This window comes from Benincasa hispida, chromosome 9 (genome assembly GCF_009727055.1).
Source record: "Benincasa hispida cultivar B227 chromosome 9, ASM972705v1, whole genome shotgun sequence".
Lineage (NCBI taxonomy): Eukaryota > Viridiplantae > Streptophyta > Magnoliopsida > Cucurbitales > Cucurbitaceae > Benincasa > Benincasa hispida.
Window position 1 is genome coordinate 3,214,174 of NC_052357.1, and position 21,860 is coordinate 3,236,033.

A 21,860-nucleotide genomic window follows, 5' to 3' on the forward strand; every position below is an offset into this window, starting at 1 on the left:
AAATTAATAAACATATTCTGTTTTGTTTTTCGATAAAGTTGTTATTAAAATTTTAATCTTGAATCCAATAAACTAAGGTCCTGAGGCTATTTAATGTAGTTTGAACTTTATGTAGTGACATAAATGTGGATCAAGTTCAAATATATAGCCAAAATGGTCTATAGTATATGAATGAGGTTGGGCGCCTTATTTTGGGGACACTATGGATGCAACCCACTTTGTAGTTAGTACAAACGATGTGATCTTGAATCATTCATATAGAGATATGTGAGTGGGGGCATCCTATGCGATGAGTTTGCATAAGATTGAACCATGAAATAGTCACTTTTTACGTTCTAAATGCCTTTTTATGTATAAAACTGACTATTTCGTTAATTGATGACCAAGGTAACTTAATCTTAATCCTGAGCTAACTATGAACTCCTGTTCACTCGGAATTATCCTTAGATCTGCATAGGTGAGGGCAGCTCATCATCGCTGGCTCAATAAGCCTCCCATTTCAGGGGTAAGATCGAATGAATAGCTGGGAACATAGGGTGCAAGACGGAATTCACTCCTACCCATTATAGGAATAGTAGATAGGTTTTTCCCTTTAGTACTGAATCCAGGTCTTGAACAAGGGGTCCCACACTCTCCTTTCCCGAGAGGGATTCGGTTTATAGGTTGGACCATAAACCAATTGTTCATTAGAGGATCAGTGGAACTTAAGGAATACGATGTAGTCTTGAGGGTAAAACGGTTTTTATGACCCAACCAAGATTATGAACAATCTATGAAGGATTAGCTTACTAATCATGGTTATATCAAATGGACACAAATATATCTATAGTGATGGGAGTGCAACTATGGGACTATAGTGGAATGACCCGTTAGTTAACGAATGTTGATTAGCTCCGTCTAAAGATTTTAGCTAGCTAATCTCGGATCGTTGGAGCCCATGATCTATAGGTCCATTAGGTTCCCCTACTAGCTCATATGGAATAAACTTAAAACAGTATGATAGAATAATTCGAATTGTTCGAATTAGGTGAAGAGAGAGAAACCGACAAGTATATGTGATATAGTGGTCAGGTTTTTCAGTTTAGAGATACAGCTTTAATATTTAAATGTGATTTAAATATCAAGAATATGAATACGTTCATGTTTGAAAGCTTGGAAATAATGGAAATGGTCAAAGATGAAAAATAAAGAGTTGACTTTTGAATTTTCGAGAGAAATGAATTGCGATTCATGCTCGGGAGGTCAAAATTAGTCAACACGAAAAAATCAAAAAAGTCAAAGATATTGACTTTTTGGTCAAAAGTTTGACTTTGACCAAATGGAAAGGGGATAAAACTTTTAATTTTTTTTTTGGGGGGGGGGCCTTTTTTTGGGGACTAAAAAAGGGGGTTAGTGGGAAAATCCAAACTTTTGTTGGATAATTCCACTAATAAAATAGTGGGCTAGGTGTTGGCTTATAGTGGAGACATTAAGCCCACTTAGATAGTGGATTCTAGGTGTTGGGTTTTTATGAATTGATTTCATACAATTGTTGCATGGCCATTTTCTATAAATATGGGCTTTTGAATTTGGATGAAAAACTTTTGCTTTTTCGCCAATTTTAGTTTTCAAAATGTTGCTGGAAAAATAAAAACCCATACCACAAAATTCCATTTATTTTTCCATCTCTTTCTCCCTCTCGGGTTTCTTCATCCATCGGGTCCCATAACCCAATTTTAAGTCCAGAGGATAGTATGTCAACTCTAGTGGTGGTCCGAAAGAGTTCGGGTCGAGATTCAGCAAGGAAAAGCGAGTTTCGAGAGCTTCAAAGGTAAGGTTTCAAATATCCTATCCACTTCAATTTGCATGCTTATTTCCTTTTGTTTAGAAACAATTAGAGTGTAATTAGGTCCTAATTTCGCTGCCTATGTCTCGTGTTCCATCACAGTCCAATGGTCATGACCAAGATTGGACTGAAATCTGCTGACAATTCCTATGGGACGAGTACACACATTGCATACATCAAACTCCCAATTGCATATGCATATGGAATTCGATTCATCTCTTCAACCTCTCGAGGTGTCTTAGGACTCTGTTCCTTAGACAGGTGAATTCCATGCCTGAAAGGTAAAGATCCTTTCTTGGAATTTTGCATTTTATACCTAGACAATATCTTGTGTATATAAGATGCTTGAGATAATGCTAATGTTATGTTCTTGCGATTTTGAACTATTTGGATTCCAAGAACATACTGTGCTTCTCCCAAATCTTTCATTTGGAATTGTGAAGCCAGTCATCTCTTAATGCCAGCTAGATATTCTGCCTCATTCCCTATAAGCAGAATATCATTAACATACAACACCAGAAAAGTGACAGTTTTGTTGATGATTTTCTTGTATACACAAGGTTTGTCAATATTTTGTTCAAAGCCATAAGATTTGATCGCAGCGTCAAATCTCATATTCCATGATCTAGAAGCTTGTTTTAATCCATAAATGGATCGATTAAGCTTACAAACCTTTTGCTCTTGACCCTGCTGCATAAACCCTTCCGGTTGAGACATATATATACTCTCTTCAAGATAGCCATTCAGAAAAGCTGTCTTGACATCCATTTTTCATATTTCATAATCATAAAATATGGATATGGACAAGAGTATTCTAATAGACTTTATCATGGTAACTGGAAAGAAGGTTTCTTCCAAATCTAACCCCTCTCTTTGGGTAAACCCTTTTGCCACTAGTTTAGCTTTGTAGGTCTGTACCTTACCAGTTTGGTCTCATTTTCTCTTGTAGATCCATTTGCAACCGATGGGTTTTACCCCTTTTGGTTGATCTACAAGATCCTAGACAGAATTGAAATACATAGATTCCATTTCAAGGTCCATGGCTTTAATCCATTGGTCTTTGTCCACATCGTTCATTGCTTGATTAAAAGACAACGGATCCTCTAAACCATCATATGGTATGATGACTTGAGTTTCAATTAAACCTATGTACCAGTCAGGCTGTTACACAACCACCCACTACGACGAGGCATTCCCAACTCTTGAGAAAAATGTGGAGTATTAGTTTCATCAACAACTATGGTTGATGGACCTGCTTTATCAACAACTCTTGTTGAAGTACCTGCTCGATCAAAAACCTTTGTTGATGCATTTGTCATTTCTCTGGACATTTCTTCTATTACTAGCTTACTGCGAGGTTGATGGTTCTTTATATAATCTTCCTCTAGGAAGATTGCAGTTGCCGATACAAACACTTTATCTTCCTGAGGATCATAAAAGATACCACCTTTTGTTTCTTTTGGGTAGCCTACAAATAGGCATACTTTTGAATGGTGTAGGATTCTACATCAACACATGTGCTGGACAACCCCAAATCCTGAAGTGATATAAATTTCCTTTACGTCCTCTCCGGAGCACGTAAGGTGTTTCAGAAACACTTTTCAAGGGAACCATGTTCAAAATATACACCGCAGTCTCAACTGCATGTTCCCAAAAATAATTTGGTAACTAAGTGTTACTCATCATGGAACGAACCATGTCCAACAAGTTTCTGTTTCTCCTCTCTGCCACACCGTTCTGCTAAGGTGTGCCAGGGGCTGTGAGTTGGGACTGAATTCCATGTACTATCAAATGGTTCTGGAATTCTATGTCCATATACTTACCACCTCAATCCGATCGAAGTGTTTTAATCTTTTTACCTAATTGGTTCTCAACCTCAGCCTTATACTCTTTGAATTTTTTAAAAGTTTCAAACTTTTGGTGCATTAGGTAAATATGCCCATACCTAGAATAATCATCTATAAAATTGATGAAATATTCATACCCTCCTCCTGCTCTAACATTTAGAGGCCCACAAAGGTCTGAGTGAATCAGCTCTAGGGGTTCTTTGGCTCTAAGACCTTTTCCAGAAAAAGATATTTTTGTCATTTTACACTCGAGACAGGACTCACATGGTGGTAATGAACTGTCTTCCAACTTATTTAGATGATAGTTATTAACCAATCTCTCAATCCTGTTGAGATTTATGTGACCCAGTCTCAAGTGTCAAAGATAGGCATTTGGAGAAATCTTCCTCTTCTTATGAGTCTCAGCTGTTTTAAACATCTCTATATTCAAAACAGCTTTGATCTCAGTTGGTTTTAACATGCACAAGTTATTTTCTAGCTTTGCAGAACAAATCTGTTTACTTCTCATTTTGATGAACACTTCGTCATTTTTTAAATAAACTTTATGATTTTGTTCTAGCAAACAAGAGACAGATATTAGATTCCTTTTCATAGAAGGAATATAATATACATTTTTAAAATAAATGTACTTATCTCCTATAAATAACTTCATATCTCTCACTGCTTTGGCTGAAACAATCTCCCGGGTCCCTACCTTAAAAATTGTTTCACCTTCTGTCAACTGTTTCTAGGAACTTGTTTCCTGTGAGATAGTACATACATGATTAGCGGCACCTAAATCAATTATCCAGATTTTATCGTTTTCCACTAAACATGCTTTGATAACAAGTAAATCATATTTATTTTGTTGTTCGAATTCAGCAGTCTCATCTACATAATTCATAATTTTAGATGAGTAGGGAGATAGAAGACAATCCTCTGTTAAAAATGTTTTGATATAATCAACCGCTAGTAATTTGTTTGTCGATTTGATTTTACTATTAATAATATCGGAAGTGAGTATTCTAGAATTCGACATGTTGATAAAATTCAAACAAATTCTAATTAGCAAATTATAACTAAATCCAAAATCAAGTTTTAGCAAAAATTAATAATGTACCCATAACCATTATTTATTTGCAACAATATTTTAGTGAGTTAGAATGTGTGCTATCGAGGGGCAGTCAGATACTCCTTCATTAAAACAAACAATTTTGACCAAACACTATCTCTGGAATAACTTTTATTCCTATTATCTCCGGAATAACTCTTATTCCTATAGTCGTTTGGTTATCATTTTCGGTCAAGCTCTTTACTAACAACTTAGTAATTCTTGTAAGTGTGACCCATCATTTTCAGATCCTATAGAACGATATGAACTTGCCTCTGAAAAGAAGACAACATCAAAGATGGAACTATAAGACCCTATTCATTTTACTGAAGCATGGGTTGTTCCGAATCCTATGTTACAACCTTCTGTGGGGATAGCCATTGCTAAAGGAAGACAACATCAAAGACGGAACTATAAGACCCTATTCATTTTACTGAAGCATGGGTTGTTCCGAATCCTATGTTACAACCTTTCGTGGGGATAACCATTGCTAAACGACTAGCAAAGGGTCGCTTAAAGCTAACCAGCAAGTGCAACATAGGAATCTTACGATTCAGACTAATGGAAGATACCGTAGGATATATTAACACATATCCTTCACCCACTTACTATGAACTACTTCCTCCGTTTACCTTGATATTAACTCATACAAAACAGTTTCCGAATGGAGGTCACTCCCAAGGTGACATGAAGCGTCGTATGAATTTCACGGTGTAAACTATGTGGAGACATGGCAGTTAAAATCTATATATCGTATAAAAGACTTATATTTGAATAACTTCTTCTTATTCACCGAAATCTAGATTAAGCTAAAAAATACTTTCCGAATAGAAGTCACTCCCAGGGTGACACGAAGTGCCGCTTAAATCTGGATTATGAACTCTTAAAGACGTGAGAGCTAAAAAATAACGTATCGTATATGTTATTAATCTCCCACTGAAGTTTTCTAATAACTCTATCATATAGAAGTTATTAAACAACCACTGAAGTGTTCTATTTTTGGGTAGATTTATACTTAGGTTCTTTTCGGCTAATAAAACAACCCTAAGTCTATGTGGTTTATCCAAGTATAACTCTTATAATTGGATTTTAACCTATGATGTCTAGGTGATAAACCATTTTATTACCTTACATCACTCACATATCCTTATAAAACCGATTACCATGCTCAACTAATTCGGCCAATTATAGAAATCCGCCCGGTAGGAGGTATTAGCTGTAACCGTCAACACTTAATACCCCCAGCCTTAGAAACAGAATTAGAATATATCGGTTGAGTTTTGTTCAAACCTAGGTTTTACTAAAGAATTGGTGTTAACATATTAAAACAGGTGTCAACCCTAGCGTGAGCAATGCAGCTTGTTGTTTTTATGGGATTTAAAACGCCTAACCCAATTTTGAGACAAAACGTTATAAAAATATAAGAGCATGCTAAACCATCCATAACATACATGAGGCATTCACATTTAATATATAATCTATATTAAAATACAGAAACCCATAAACATGCATACTATCATCATTATTATACACAAATTACTAACATACATATTTATATGCATGTATCATGCTTCCTATGGTGGGATGACTTGATCTAAAAAACTATATATTTGGCATACTTGTATCACGATACAAGATTATGTTATATTATAACTATATATCTATCATGCAAAATAGAGTGATAAAAACACATGATGTTAATCGTATTTTAGTTTTAGCCAAAACCCAAGCAAACAAAAACCTACATTATTACTGAAACATAGCTTCTGAAGATCTGTCCTAAGCCCACCGCTGTCCAAAAAGAAACTCCATAATAAGCTTGAAACAGCGAACACGCAAACCGTTCTGAATACCGAAACCAGCCAAGAACGCCAACTACGAGCCGAAGCTAAATCGAGGTTAGCACAAACCGACAAGAAAAAAGCCATTTACGATATCGATAACCCTTGCACCATGTTCAACCATGCTCGTTAAGGTATTTCTCATTGTTTACCACATGGATCCGACCATGCTCGTCTTGCACACATTTTGCGACATAATTGTTTTAGTAAAGTGCTTGATCGTTATTATGCAAAAATAAACCACGATCGTGGTAGTAATTTTCCGATTCTAATGCAGTATGTGTCACTCAAGTCCCTAAATGCCATAGAGAAGAGAAAACAAGGCATCGCTTCAGTGGCGTTGATACTGAGTCCGCGGCATGGATCGCGAACAATTCTCCGTTTAAGACCATGGACAATTTACTACACAATCCGCTAGCTCTATCTGTCTAAACACGAATGAACGATGCAGTTTAGCGCGCCTGTAAAAGGTGAAATTGATCGCTTAATTTCCGTGTATATGCATTCAACCATATCACCCAGCTGTCGCACTAAAGTATGTTGATATGCCGTAGTGCTATACTTGAGCATACTTGACGCATCGTTAGCTGCCAGCATAAGAGGTAAACGATCAGTAGTGGTATGGTCGTTAAGCAACTCAATGCAGTCGGCTCTTAGACTCCCCGCATCAAGGTACATGATCGCTAGTAAGCAATCTGCTCAGCGGCCGTATCTGTAATATCTTTTTCACTATCGGCATCAGCTTAGCTCCCACACGGAAACTAAAACACGCTTGATCGTGCTATGGTGCCATCATATAGCAATACAACACATTGCTTAGCTCCAGCAGGCAAACATCGTCTAGCACACAATACCACACACGATCAACACCCAAAGCTACACGATCACTTAGCTTTTCTTCACATCGTCTAATGCATGAAGCTAAAACGATCGTTAGCTACTAAAGCTCAACGACGATAAGAACATAGGCTATTTTCTGGAACTGCCAACTCAGCCTCTTCGCTTGTTTCTCCGATTTACAGCTTAATTTCAACTCTAATGACTCCAAATAATTACAGACTCTTGAGAACACATTAAAGCTCATCAAGCAAGAGCCAATTACAAAATTTAAATGAGAAATTAAAAAATTAAACAGCCAAAACTTAAGAAAACCATAATCAATGCACCAGTTTCATATTTTCATATAAAACACCCACCAAACCAAAATTAAACCGAATTGAATGCTTATTTGATACTCTGATACAATTATAGGATTGATCAACAGTAGCAGAAGCACAAGAATCATCTAAGCACTCAAATTCACTAATTTTGGCAAAAATATAAAGCTTGCTTTTACAGAAACAAGTGAGTTTTCAAGACATACCTCTTTGTAGAACTTCTTCAAAGCTCCTTCACCAGCTGCTATCTTCTCCAAATTTTGTTGTTGACCACCTCAAAGATCTTCCTCTCTATTCTCTTGGTACTCTAGAATTGAGTTGTGAGACTAAAAATAAGCTTGGATCAAGGGTGAAGAAAAATGCTCACTACAAAGAAAATCAACTGAAAACTCTTTCTTCAAACAAAATTTCTCCAAAATCTCTATAGATTACATACCCGATTTTCACTCACAATCTTTTTCATTATATTGCAGATCAACATGCAAAAAAGAGTCATCATATGCGACTATAACTGCTGGAGAGAAGAAAAGCAAAGCAAATGCTTCATTGTGACAACTACAAAGAGGATTAGAAAAACATCGTTGTTACTCCATTATATTGTTATTTGTTATGCTGCTTCTGTTTTTTTTTTTTTTTCAAAAATCAAAATTGGATTTTAAAAAATCTATTTTGATTTAAAAATAAAAAATAATTAATTTCATAAATTAATTATTAAATAAAACTTAATCAATTTAATATAAATATTAAATTAATTTTAACACGTATCCATCTCTATATATTAAATATTATCATATTTAAATATATAAATTTCCTACTCTACCGTTTAATTCTAAAATTAAACATATAATTATATCTCATATAATTACTATTCCCTTAATTCTAATTTTGAACAATTCAAATTAACTTATCACGCTATTCTAGAGCTAGTCTATTACGAGCTAGTAGGGGACCTTCATGGACCTACAGATCATGGGCTTCAACGATCGAGATTAATTGGCTAAACTCATTAGACCAAATTAATCTCCATTCGTTCTTAACTAATGAGTCACTCCACTAAAGCCCATAGTTGCACTCCCCTCACTGTAGATATATTATGTCCACATGATTTAACCATAATCAGCAAGTCGACCCTTCACAAGTTATTCGTAATAACAGTTGGGTCAAATATCTGTTTTACCCCGAGATTACGTCTTATTCCTCAAGTCCCTACTGATCCTTTAATGAACAACTGATTTGTGATTCAATCACTAAATCAAACTCTCTCAGCCAAGTGAGAGGATGGGGCCCCTTGTTCAAGACCTGGATTCAGTACTTGAGAGAACAACCTTTCTTCTATCCCTAAATCGGGTAGGCGTGAACTCCGTCTTGCACCCTATGTCCCTAGCTTTCTATTCGGTCTTACCTATGAAATAAAAGTCTTATTGAACCGACGCTGTTGAGCCAACCCTCAACTATGCAAATCTAAGGAAAATCCCAAATAAACAGGAGTTCATAGTTAGATCAGGATTAAGATCGAGTTACCTAGGTCATCTAGGTGAAATAGTCAGTTTTATACAGTAAACAACGTTATAGAGTAAGAGTGACTTATTTGTTGGTCCTGATCTTATGCAAACTCATTGCATAGGGTGCCCCCACTCCTCATGTCATAACATGTACGAATTAGGATCACATCGTATGTAGCACTTTACAACTCTTTATAACAACTACAAAGTAGGTCGCATCCAATGGTGTTACCAGAATAAGGTACCCAACCTCATTCATGTACCATAGATCATTTTGACTATTTACTCGAACCCGATCCACTTTTATGTCTCCACATAAAGTTCAAGTACTTATACAATATTCATGGATCTTAGTTTATTGGATTTAGTCTTTCATACAATTTATGAAATCGATAACAAGTTTATTGATTTTAGAAAATGTTTATCTTTTTACAAACTACGAGTTTAGGACATAAAACCCAACATGTAATAACAGGAAAAAGATGGAATCGAACTCACGTAATTATTAACAACATTTTTGCATATAATATTGCTTTTGATATTATATCTGAAAATGAGGATTCTTAGCCAAAATCTGTTGAAGAATGTCGATATAAAAAAGATTGGCTTCTGTGGAAAGAAGCAATTGAGGCATAATTAAACCCACTTTCAAAACATTAGGTTTTTGGATTAATAGTCCGAACACCAGAAGGTATCAAACCTATGGGATATAAATGGGTATTTGTGAGGAAAATAAATGAAAATAATGAGGTTACAGGATATAAAGCAAGACTAGTTGCACAAGGTTTTTCACAAAGACCTAGTATTGATTATGATCAGACATATTCTTCGACGGTGGATGCAACTACACTAAGATATTTAATTGGTTTGACTGTGTATGAAAGTCTAAATATGCATCTTAGGATGTAGTCACAACATATTTATATGGATCTCTTGATAATGATATTTATGTGAGAATCCCAGAAAGATTTAAGTACCTGAAACATATAAATCAGATTCTCGAAAATTGTATTCAATAAAGTTGCAGAGATCGCTATATGGATTGAAACAAGTAGGACGAATGTGGTATAATTGCTTGAGTGGATATTTGTTGAAAGAATGATATCAAAACAATCCAACATGTCCATGTATTTTTTATAAAGAAATCACCATCGAGATTTGCTATTATAATTGTATATGTTGATGACTAAATAAAATTGAGACTCCTAAAGAGCTTCATTTAACAGATGGGATATTTGTTCATCAGTCAACTTATAGTATAAAAGTTTTGAAAATATTTTAAATGGATAAAGCACATCCATTGGATATTCCAATGGAAGTTCGTTTCCTAGATGTGAAGAAAGATATATGTAGACCTCGAGATGATAATGAAGAACTTCTTGATTCTGAAATATCATATCTTAGTGCAATTGGTACATTTATGCATCTTGTTAATAATACAAGACCAAATATTGCATTTTCAGTAAATTTATTAGCAAGATATAGTTTTTCTCCAACAAAAAGACATTGCAACGTAATTAAGCATATACTCTGAGGAACAATCGACATGTCTCAAGATTACCCATGTAATACACCTTTTACTTGCCAAATTGCCTATAAATAATAATATTTAGTGGATTTTGTAAGACACATATTCGTGATCAATCTAAAAAGATTGAAGAAAGTAGAGAAATCCATACTTCGTTATTTTATTTATTTATATATTATATTATACATTTTTTCATTTCTGTGTTTTCGTTGTGTGCTATTGTCCGACCATTTTTACAATAACCTATCTTTTTTCATAAACATATTTTTTACAATAACCTATCTTTTATCCCAAACAAAAATGATAATTTTGTCCAATTCCCCAATTTAACTCCTTCTCTTTCTTCGTGTATCATCAGCCCCTCGTTTTGTTCAATCAACCGCAGCGCCTTCCCACCTTCGGCCTCCCTACTCTGCCGACCACACGACGCCTCTTACGAGCCGCCAACGGCGGTGTAAGGCTGCCACGCCTGCCTCTTCAGCGTGCAGCGGCGCATGCGATCCACGACAAACGCGTGAGTTCCGGCCACAGTACTTTGCGAACAGTGACGCTTCTACCCAAGAGCCTGACTGGTGGCGGTTCCCGGCGACGCCTCCGAGTATGAACGGCAGTTTCTTCTTCCTTATTCCAACGACCACTCGGCAGCAGCAGCAAACCAACGTGACCCACGTGATTTTGGCGGTTTACAGCGAGTTTTCCTCGTTCCGACAAGGTTTGGCTCTGACCCACTCCCATGGACTTTAGAATAGCGTTACTCACTCCCTAACGCCTTCAAATCTACAGGTTTAAGCCTATTCAAACACTAATAGACTGCAAGGTGTCGGGTTGTTTTGCAGCATTCAGTAGGTAATAGCTTGCTTTCGCTCCGTCCATACTTGATTTAAGAGTTGTGAATTGGTCTCTAACCCTTGGGCACTCTTGGCTTGTAGTTTGGGATTGATTCGGATTTTTGAATTAAAGCTTAAGGTTGTCTCGTTCAAGGATATTCCTTCTGAACACCTTTTTGTCTTCAACTCCTGGTTTTCAGCGAAGTTATAATCTTAGAATCTTGTTCTTGTTGTTTTAGGGGCATATCCAATAGTTTAGTAGCTGTAGGACGTCTAGTAAGTAGAATTCGCTGGATCTGTTTGTCGTGTGTTAGCATGCTTCGTGTTTTACTTATTTGATTATAATATGTAATATGTATATTTCAATGAAATATGGTGTTTTATTTTGAGTTTTGAGCTGAATATGTTCCTATGATTTTGGATGTTAAAGCATGATGAGTCGTTAAGTGTATTGTGGTGATGAACATACTGATTTGTTGAGTTTGTCCAGAAAAGTATAACTTCTTTTAAGTTGTGAGTATGTTGTTTAAATGTGATAATAAACTATAGTCTAGAATGCATGTGTTTAAGGTTGTGCATGTCTGGATTGCAGCGAGCCTATCTAGTGTTAGTTTGGGTTTTGCATAAATTATGATGCTTAAGTTGGTTTTGTGGTATGGGAATTTTGATTGTGTTTGTAAATCGTAATGGTTGCTATATAGCGCACACCTTGAGGACAAGGTGTGTTTGAAGGGTGGGATAATATGAGGATACTAATAGTGGTATTTTTGAATAGTAATAGAGTAAAGGTGTAATGGTAATTCGATAGAGGTAGTTTGGTTATAAATAGGAGTTAGGTTTTGTAGGAAGGAAGGTCATATTTTGGTAGGTTAGTCCATAATGGCTTGATTGTGGAAGAGAGACAAACTTTCTCGAAAGGCTATTAACATTATTATTATCAATACTGTTATCTCTAGTGTTTTTCATATATTTTACATGTTTGAATACCTAACACATAGTTTACAGTTTGAGGTCCAAATATCTTGCAGATTTTCTGAAACCCTATTTCATCGCCACATCTTGCCCTCTTCATCTACTAGGGAGTTGAGGTTGCAAATTTCCTTCAAGATTGAACGCTCAAGATTAGATATGCCTTTAGTTTCTAAATGACTGAGTAAAACTCGAACTCTAGGTTTTTCTTTAAGATCTTAATGTTTTTTGTGCTCTTCCAATTTTTTGATCTATGCACAGGAATTTTCAATTGGAGCATTGGTGAGGAAATTCCTTCTTTTGATTCAAGTAACCAGAAAACTTGCAAGTTGTCATAATGGGCAAACCAGTCTCTCGGTATGGCTGCATGCTTTGAGTTTTCCTCTCTTATGTGTAGCTTCTTTTTTCGTTTTCGTCAACCCTAAGGTTTCTTGTCTGTTATCCATGAAGGTCGGATTCAAAATCTAAAGCTGAACGCAAATTTGAAAAGAAGGTCCAGTTTTATGAGAGTGAGTGTTGTTTTCGTCTTTGAGTGTTGTTTTGGTATCATAAACAATGAAATCTTAAATATGGCTACATGCAGGAGTTGGAGAAACTATTTCTACCTTGAATGCTCAAAAGACTATTACTAAGGTAAAATTATTTATTCCATTACTTTGCACATAGCATTATATTTCTTCATTAGTTATGGCTATTTAATTTTTTTTTTATTTCTTTTCATTTTTTGTTATTGATGGCCTTTAATACTCTTCTATTTTTATTATGTGAATAGTTCTAGAACAATTTTCTGTTTCTCCTTTTAACTTTTAAACTATCTGTAGCTATAATTTTCTTGAAATCTCAATGTGCACATGGTGATAAACATTAGGTTCAGCGAAGAGATTATGTATATGTCAAAATTAGCCCAAGTTTCTTATAACCAAACGTTGCAAGGTCATAAATTGATCATGGAACCACATGAACATAGTTACAAGGGTTGATTGGAATACCCTGGAATTTCCCTCCTCTACAATGAAAAACTTGACATGGAGCGCTTCAATCTGTCTACTTTACTTTTAAATTTTAAGATTTGAAAATAATTGTTGTAGTTACAACTATTATTGACATCAATAATATAACGTGATTGTCAGTCAATATTTAGAATGGGAATATTTTGATTCGTTATTTGATTGGTTCAATGTTCTTATTCCTTGTACAAAGTATTCTTGTACATGTTGCATACTTCTGGGGCGGAAAAAAAAAAGAAAAGAATTCATTTTGCTCTTTTAGTATTCTACTAAAGTTGATTATGTGTAATAGAAGAAAAGCCATCGAAGACGTAAAAGAGACTTGAAGGCTTTTGATCTTTCTACCCTGTCCGAGTTTCTTCCTGGATTGGAGGCGCCTAAACAAAAACCATCTGCAGCCGAGTTAAAACTAAATTGCAAGTCTAGGCTAAAGTTTATGTAAGTTGCTTGTTATCATTATTTGACATGTTTTATAATTTATCCTTGTTTATGTATTGTAATGATGGGTTCATTTTAACAGATTGAAGGAGAGAAAGCAAATGGGTACTGTTCTTAATCACCCTGTATTTCAGGCAGACCCATTGAGAGCTATTCAACTACATTTAGAGGGCACACAACCAATTGAGGAACCAAAGAAAAAGACGAACAAAAATGGGAGCAAGAAAAGGAAAGAGAAGAAGTCGAAAGCCTCTCCAAGACCTTCGTCTATGGAGATGTGACTAATTTTTCACAGGCTTTGTTTTGCCATCTAAGCCGCTTGGTAAATGCCTTCATGCTCATTTTAATTTGTGAAATCAACTTGTTTTTGTTATCATTAACAGCTGATCTCAATTGAGCTCTAAAGTCCTCCGAATCGGATCTGGTAGATGATTTTTGTTTTTTTGAGCTTTGTTTTGCTCATCTAAGCCGCTTGGTAAATGCTTTCATGCTCATTTTAATTTGTGAAATTAACTTGTTTTTTGTTATCATTAACAGCTGATCTCAATTGAGCTCTAAAGTCCTCCGAATCGGATCTGGTAGATTTTTTGTTTTTGAGCTTTGTTTTGCCATCTAAGTCGCTTGGTAAATGCTTTCATGCTCATTTTAATTTGTGAAATCAACTTGTTTTTGTTATAATTAACAGCTGATCTCAATTGAGCTCTAAAGTCCTCCGAATTGGATCTGTAGATGATTTTGTTTTTGAGCTTTGTTTTGCCATCTAAGCCCTTGGTAAATGCTTTCATGCTCATTTTAATTTGTGAAATCAACTTGTTTTTGTTATCATTAACAACTGATCTCAATTGAGCTCTAAAGTCCTCCGAATCGGATCTGGTAGATGATTTTTGTTTTTGAGCTTTGTTTTGCCATCTAAGCCGCTTGGTAAATGCTTTCATGTCATTTTAATTTGTGAAATCAACTTGTTTTTGTTATCATTAAGGGTGTGTTTGGTATGTGATAAAAGTAGAGAGTTGAGTTGAGTTGAGTTGGTAATTATTATCTGGGGAGTTAAATTGTCTATGTTTGTTATGCAGAGTTGAGTTAAGTTGGTAATTATTGTTTGTGTTTGTTATGCAGAGTTTGAGTTGAGTTGAGTTGGAGGATCTGATGTAGTTTTTATGAATGAGATTAGTTTTATTTTTTTCTATTTGTTTTTTATTTCATTCTTTTATTTTTTTAGTTTTATGCTTTGCTATTGTTGATTAATTTTCAAATATACACGTATTTTCTCAAATCATTTATGACATAAATTGGACAATCTCAATTTGTAGAACATAATAGATTATTTTTAATATATTCTTTTCAAAAACTGTAATAATTCTAATTCTCTTCAATCGGTAAAACATATCAACAAAATATATTTCATATTGTTGCTCAATTAATTGGTATATTGTATATTGTATGTATATATATTGAAGGTATATATATTTCATATTGAATGTTTGTATGTATATATATATATCCAAAAAAATTCACAAAAATATATGTTCTTTTCGATACTTATTGTCACACCCCGCCCCAGACCACCTTCTTAGCCTAGAGAGGCGTGATTGCAGCAGTTACCAACCCTTGGGTGACACTTACTGTCTAATAACTCTTTGTGAATAACTCTGATATCAATTATAATTCATATGCAACAGGACGTCTTTAGACCCACAATTTATTAACTTAGAAACATAATATGTTTAAAGTCATTACAACACTAGATTTACAAGTCTCAAAACCACAAACCCAGTCCCTAATGAACATAGTAACATGTGTACAATATTAACAGTAACACATAGCAAACGGTTACAAGTCTTTTGGTCTATTAGTAGCAGAGCAGGCGCAGAGCTATCTTCAAAGGATTTGACCGTTACCTGTGGGGGGGGGGACAAAACATTTGAAAACGAGGTGAGTTTACGCCCAGTGAGTGACCGAGAAAACATAGTAAATTCTCATGCATAATTTCAGAAGATAGTTTTATCTGAAATATAATTTAATACAACATAAACAATTTCCAAGGTAATGTATATAAAACTGTTTTAAACATAAAACAGTAAAATCATTTCTCAAATAAAAGTACTGTATAACGGGTAAAATAATCCCAACACAATTGCTAGTCCAGAGAGAATCCTTTTGTTCAATCTCCGACTTAGTTCACCTGTGGCATATTAGGTATTACTGCTCAGATACCTTCTCCTTGTACTTCAGTATCCATTGGTTTGGTACCTTCTCCAACGTACTTCAGTACCAATAGATACCTTCTCCTTGTACTTCAGTATCTAGTTGGGTGTGTCTTCTCCTTGTACTTTGGCATCGTATTTTACCAAAAACTATTTAACAACTTTCTCTTTAAAGCATGTACAGTATAACACATATACAACATGGCTTTAAAGTTGGTAACGCATGCTGGATAAAATACATACACATATGTAGATAGTTTTGCAACAGTAGGCATGCGTTCAACTCACAATTCAAACTTGTTTGGAAACCATTTCATAAAACTAGTAGGCATGAGAATTATTTTCACAAATATGCTTTCTGTAAATGTTGTAATTCAAAACAACTTAAAAAACATTTTAGTTCGAAAACATTTTAGCCACTCATCTCGATTTCTTAGGAGCTTTTCACTTTAGTAGCTCCTCGAGTCCTTTTCACCCATAGAATCTAGATTTAACTTACAACTTAGATTACTCATAGTTCTGAACCTTATTTTGAAATACTTCCTTCTACAAACTTATTCTAAAATGTCTCAGGAAGTTACCCTAAAATTTCAGCTCAGAACTCCTCGTAGTTTGGCCGGAATCACAGAATCTTCAAGACTGGCCCAGATTGATCCGACAGTCTGACCCTTCTGCGTTCTTTTCAATCTCCAGCCCGTTTTCTTTGAGTTTTTTCCTCCGGCAGCTTACTCTGAAAACTAGACTTTCAGAGTTCTCAGATGGCTTTGGAATCACTCCAAACGACCGAGTAGATTGGGAGATCTCCTTATCCAAAATTGATACGTTCTCACAAACCTCACTATTCTCCCTCTCCTTTACGAAATTTATGATTTTGTGATTTGAAAATGAAATCCGTGGGCGTGATGTTCGAATGCTGCACCGGACAAGGCGTGGCTGACGCACAGGCTGCTCTCGCTCTCTCCCACTTTCTCGTTGGTCTCGCTCTCTCCCACTTTCTCGCTCAAAATCTCGCTCTCTCCACTTTCGCTCTCTCCCACTTTCTCGCTCAAAATCTTGCTCTCAATGATCTCGTTGGTCTCGATCTCATGATCTCGCTCTCAACGATCTCGCTCTTAGCTCATATTTCTCCTTTTGCCACGATGCAAGTCTATCCATGTGTGTGCTTTGCATTTCAACAGTCGACATTTCTAGCGAAATTTCCTTCTAGAGCGAGATCCTCATCACAAAATTAGCGAGATTCAGCCCACATTTCTAGCGAGATTTCCTTCTAGAGCGAGATCCTCATCACAAAATTAGCGAGATTTCGCTTGTCCAGGGTTGAAGTTTCGACTTATGTACAACCCTATATACATATTGTTTCCAAGTTTTTCTTTGTTTGTCGAGTTATGTATGTCGAAACTTCACCTATGACAACCCTAATATACATATTGTTTCCAAGTTTTTCCTTGTTTATCGAGTTCTCAATGTTCGCCTCACATTAATCCAATCCTCAACCCTCGACTTCTAGCAAAACAACAATATTTCTCTAATATAAAAGGTCTAATATTTCTCTAATATAATAAGTTTTGAAAACAATCATATTAATATAAAAGGTCCTAGTTTTGAGGGGATAAAAAAAGAGAGTTTTGAGTGGTAAAAAAGGGGGTTTAATAACCCATAGGTTTTCTTTATGAACTTAACAAACATGGGTAATAAATATTCACCCAACTCAACTCAACTCATACCCATTTATCAAACACCTCCTAACCGTTGATCTTACTTGAGCTCTGAAGTCCTCTGGTAGATGATTTTTGTTCCCCCCACCCCCACACACACATCTGGATTCTGTTTGTAATCATCCAGAAAATAGACAGGAAAAGATTTTGATCAACTTACATTTCCAATTTTTTTTAGGTATTATAATTAATCTACAGTGCATGGCACAGTTATGAATTGGACAAAGAAAAAAAGGAAAAAGAAATGCAATTTTGAAAAATATTATTACGAATGACTATTTTAAATTATACATTTATGAAATAGTCTTGCTTTAAAAAAGCTTCAACATGCAAGTTTGTTAACATCAAGATGGAGCAGCTCCTTTGGAAGCATTGTCTTATATTTTGAACATTATCTTCGACTGAAATAATGGCCTATTTTATCTTTTCATAAAAGCCCTAAAAAAACCGAGCATAATGTTGATTTTGGTGTATCTTAGATTGCATTTATTTTTGTGGGTTTAACTAAATTGTTTGATCATAATTTATTATATGACAAATTATTCTAATTTTTTTAGATATTTTATTTTATTATTTGTGTTTGTAATGAGAGATACATGAAGGTAAGTACATTTTTAAATTGGAATGTTTGTCAATAACTTTAACTTTGTGCTCATTACTAAAGAGAGTTCAATGACAAACAAGCTGCCTTGGAATTGTACTCAAAATATCATGTAGAGAAATAAATGAAATGATATTTCTCGTAATCACCACATGATTTCTTGATTTCCATCATAGTTTGTTGGTTACACCAATGCAAAAATGCTTTATCATTTTGAAATTTAAGCACCTCGCCAAAGTACGTATGGCAATTAAAAGGTCTAATATCCTAATCCTTTTTTAACTAAAAAGGAAAAAAAGTTGCCATTGTAATGATAAAGAGAGCACAATTCTTAGGAGTGGTTGAGAGATCGGGTGAGGAGGTTTGAAAGGTCGCGGAGTTTGATGCCTCCCTTTGGACCTAGGCCACTATTATTTTTTGTAATTATGATCTTGTTTCATTCCTTTGGATCATAAATCTTTTTTAAACTTTTAAGACGTGTTTGGGGTAAGAAGTAGAATAGTGAGAAGTAAAAAGTTATGAAATCTAGGAAGTTGTGAATTTTTGGGGATCCACAATGTAAGAAGTTGATGAGATATAAAATTGATGTTTTTTAAATAATGGGACCCACCAACTCCTTGGGCTAAATAAGGAATAGAGTTCACAAACTCTTACTTCCCAACTTCTTAGGCCAAATATATTCCAAGAATTTTGTATGGATGACCTATGTTTGGAGGCCCAAATGAAATAAATAAATGTGATTCCTAGTTAGTTTATGGGCTAACAAGAAGAATGACATAACTTTTCATTTGTAAAAATAACAAATCAACATTTTTTTTTTTTTTTTGTAAAAATAGCAAATTGAATTAAAATAAAAAATAAATGAATTTGGAAAAGTCCAAACAACCCCCAGCCATACAATGAGATTGCAATTGACTTATTAAGAAATATTCGTAATTAAACTATAATTAAAACAAATATCTAGAGATTATCGGTTGACCATGCTCTGAACACCACACCGACCTCTTCTCCAACCAAGTTGCCACCATTTTCCTTTTTGAAATCGACTTCTCCACCAACAGTGGTGACACCTCCGACTTGAATTTTATCTTCATCCCTTGTTTCGTTGGACATGGCTCCCTCTCCTTCCACCAATACTTCACCATCAGCTTCAACTTCGACTCCTTCTCCATCGACTTCATTTATTGCTCCTTCGGAGCCAATAGTGATCACTCTAGTTCCATCTTCTTCTATCTCAACTTCTTTGATACAAGCTCCATCGCCGACTTCAACTCCTAATAATGGTGCTATCGTGAATAGAATCACCATCTTTGAATCTATCATTGCAACCATAATTCTTCAACTCTATGCCTTCTTTGAATTTTGATGTAATTTAGATTTGCGTTTATATGTTGGACTGACGACCCTATCATAATTGTATATCTCTGCTAGTTGATTTCGAGCTCGCGCGTTTCCTTGTATTCGTCTATGCTTGAATTTACCCCGACAACATAGGATTGCATGTGAATGCTTATATTTATAGGTTGGACTTGAATCTTAGTAATGCATGTTCAACCTAGGTTCAAAGTACAAATTGATTAATTGAATTAGGTTGTCCAATCAGTTAGTCAACACAATCGAATCCTTAATCTTCATGAATATGAACTTTAATCCTATATGGACGCTATCGAACTTAATAGAATTAAGAGCATATAGTTTAGTTAAGGTTTGCTTTTCGAATCTTGATTAATGATTAGGACACTAGATCAATTCGGTTTTAATTGGTTGTCGTCCTTTGTAGAAACTAGTTAAGCAAAATCGATTTAGTAGTTGTGCATGCATAGAAGATGTTTGTTTAATTATTGAATTCCATGCTAGAAATTACATAGGATTCTCTCTCCTGCTCTAGAAATTAGATAGACCCATTGTCACACCCCGCCCCAGATCACCCTCTTAGCCTAGAGAAGGGTGTGACTGCAGCAGTTATCAACCCTTAGGCTGACACTTGCTATCTAAAAACTCTTGCAGAATAACTCTGATACCAAATACAAATTATATGCAACGGGACGGCTGTAGACCCACAATTTATTAACTTAGAAACTTAATATGTTTAGAGTATTTACAACATTAGATTTACAAGTCCCAAAACCCACAAACCTTAGTCCCTATATGAACAATAGTAACATGTGTACAATATTAACCGTAACCACCTAGCAAACGGTTACAAGTCTTTTAGTCCTTTAGTGGCAGAACAGATACTGAGCTGTCTTCAGAGGATTTGACTGCTACCTGTAGGGGGGAAAAACAAAAACATTTGAAAACGGGGTGAGCTTACGCCCAGTGAGTGACCGAGAAAACATAGTAAATTCTCATGCATAATTTCAGAAAATAGTTTTATCTGAAATATAAACTTTTGCAGCATAAATATTTTCCAAGCGTAAATTATATAAAGTTGTTTTAAACATAAAACAGTAAAATCATTTCTCAAATCAAAGTATTGTATAACTGGTAAAATAATCCCAACACCAACTACTAGTCCAGAGAGGACCCTTTTGCTCAATCTCTGACTTTATTCACCTGTGGCCACACTAAGTACCTTCACACATTAGGTACTACGACTCAGATACCTTCTCTTTGTACTTCAGTATCGAGCTACTAGGATACCTTCTCCAATGTACTTCAGTATCCCGTTGGCTTGGTACCTTCTCAAACGTACTTCAGTACCAATAGATACCTTCTCCTTGTACTTCAGTATCTAGTTGGATGGATGCCTTCTCCTTGTACTTTGACATCACATTTTACCAAAACTATTTATAAACAACTTTTCTCTTTAAAGCATGTACAGTATAATACATATACAACATCGCTTTAAAGATGATAATGCATGCTGGATGAAATCAACATATGTAAATAGTTTTTCAACAATATGCATGCGTTCAAATCACAATTCAAATTTGCTTGGAAACCACTTTATAAAACTAGGAGGCATGAGAATTATTTTCGCAAACATACTTTTTTTTCGCAAACATGCTTTCTGTAAAACGTTTGTAATCAAAACAATTAAAAACATTTTAGTTCGAAAACATTTTAGCCACTCACCTCGATTTCTTAGGAACTTTTCACTCTAATAGCTCCTCGGGTCCCTTTTTCACCCCTAGAATCCAGATTCAACTTACAACTTAGATTACTCATAGTTTTGAACCTTATATGGAAATACTTCCTTCTACAAACTTATTCTAAAATGTCTTAGGAATCTTACCCTAAACTTTCAGCTCAGAATTCCTCGTGATTTTTCCGTAATCTCAAAATCTTCAAGACTGGCTCAGATTG

General features: G+C 35.2%; 1 protein-coding gene across 7 annotated transcripts; it reads left to right on the top strand.

The window, feature by feature from the left end:
- Positions 1-11,097: 11,097 nt before the first annotated feature.
- On the top strand, positions 11,098-15,009 carry LOC120087239 (putative ribosome biogenesis protein slx9-like). 7 transcript variants are annotated; one of them, XR_005484464.1, is made up of 10 exons: positions 11,098-11,502; positions 11,574-11,636; positions 12,646-12,770; positions 12,848-12,943; positions 13,037-13,095; positions 13,170-13,219; positions 13,886-14,031; positions 14,114-14,353; positions 14,415-14,455; positions 14,569-15,009. XR_005484464.1 is itself a non-coding variant. In XM_039044161.1 (8 exons), exons 4-8 carry the CDS (start codon positions 12,924-12,926, stop codon positions 14,310-14,312), a joined length of 474 nt encoding a protein of 157 aa, XP_038900089.1. In that variant the 5' UTR covers positions 11,099-11,502; positions 11,574-11,636; positions 12,623-12,770; positions 12,848-12,923; the 3' UTR covers positions 14,313-14,458. The 7 variants fall into 7 exon arrangements, 5 of the variants coding, with proteins under 5 accessions (XP_038900089.1, XP_038900091.1, XP_038900086.1 ...); XR_005484465.1 differs by having other exon boundaries at positions 14,717-15,009; XM_039044161.1 differs by lacking the exon at positions 14,569-15,009 and having other exon boundaries at positions 11,099-11,502; positions 12,623-12,770; positions 14,114-14,458.
- The last annotated feature ends 6,851 nt before the right edge of the window (positions 15,010-21,860 follow it).

Coding starts and splice junctions, on each gene's coding strand:
- LOC120087239 (XM_039044161.1), top strand. CDS start 12,924: ATGGGCAAACCAGTCTCTCG. Junction 12,944..13,036: donor ATGGGCAAACCAGTCTCTCG/GTATGGCTGCAT, acceptor TTATCCATGAAG/GTCGGATTCAAAATCTAAAG. Junction 13,096..13,169: donor GAAGGTCCAGTTTTATGAGA/GTGAGTGTTGTT, acceptor GGCTACATGCAG/GAGTTGGAGAAACTATTTCT.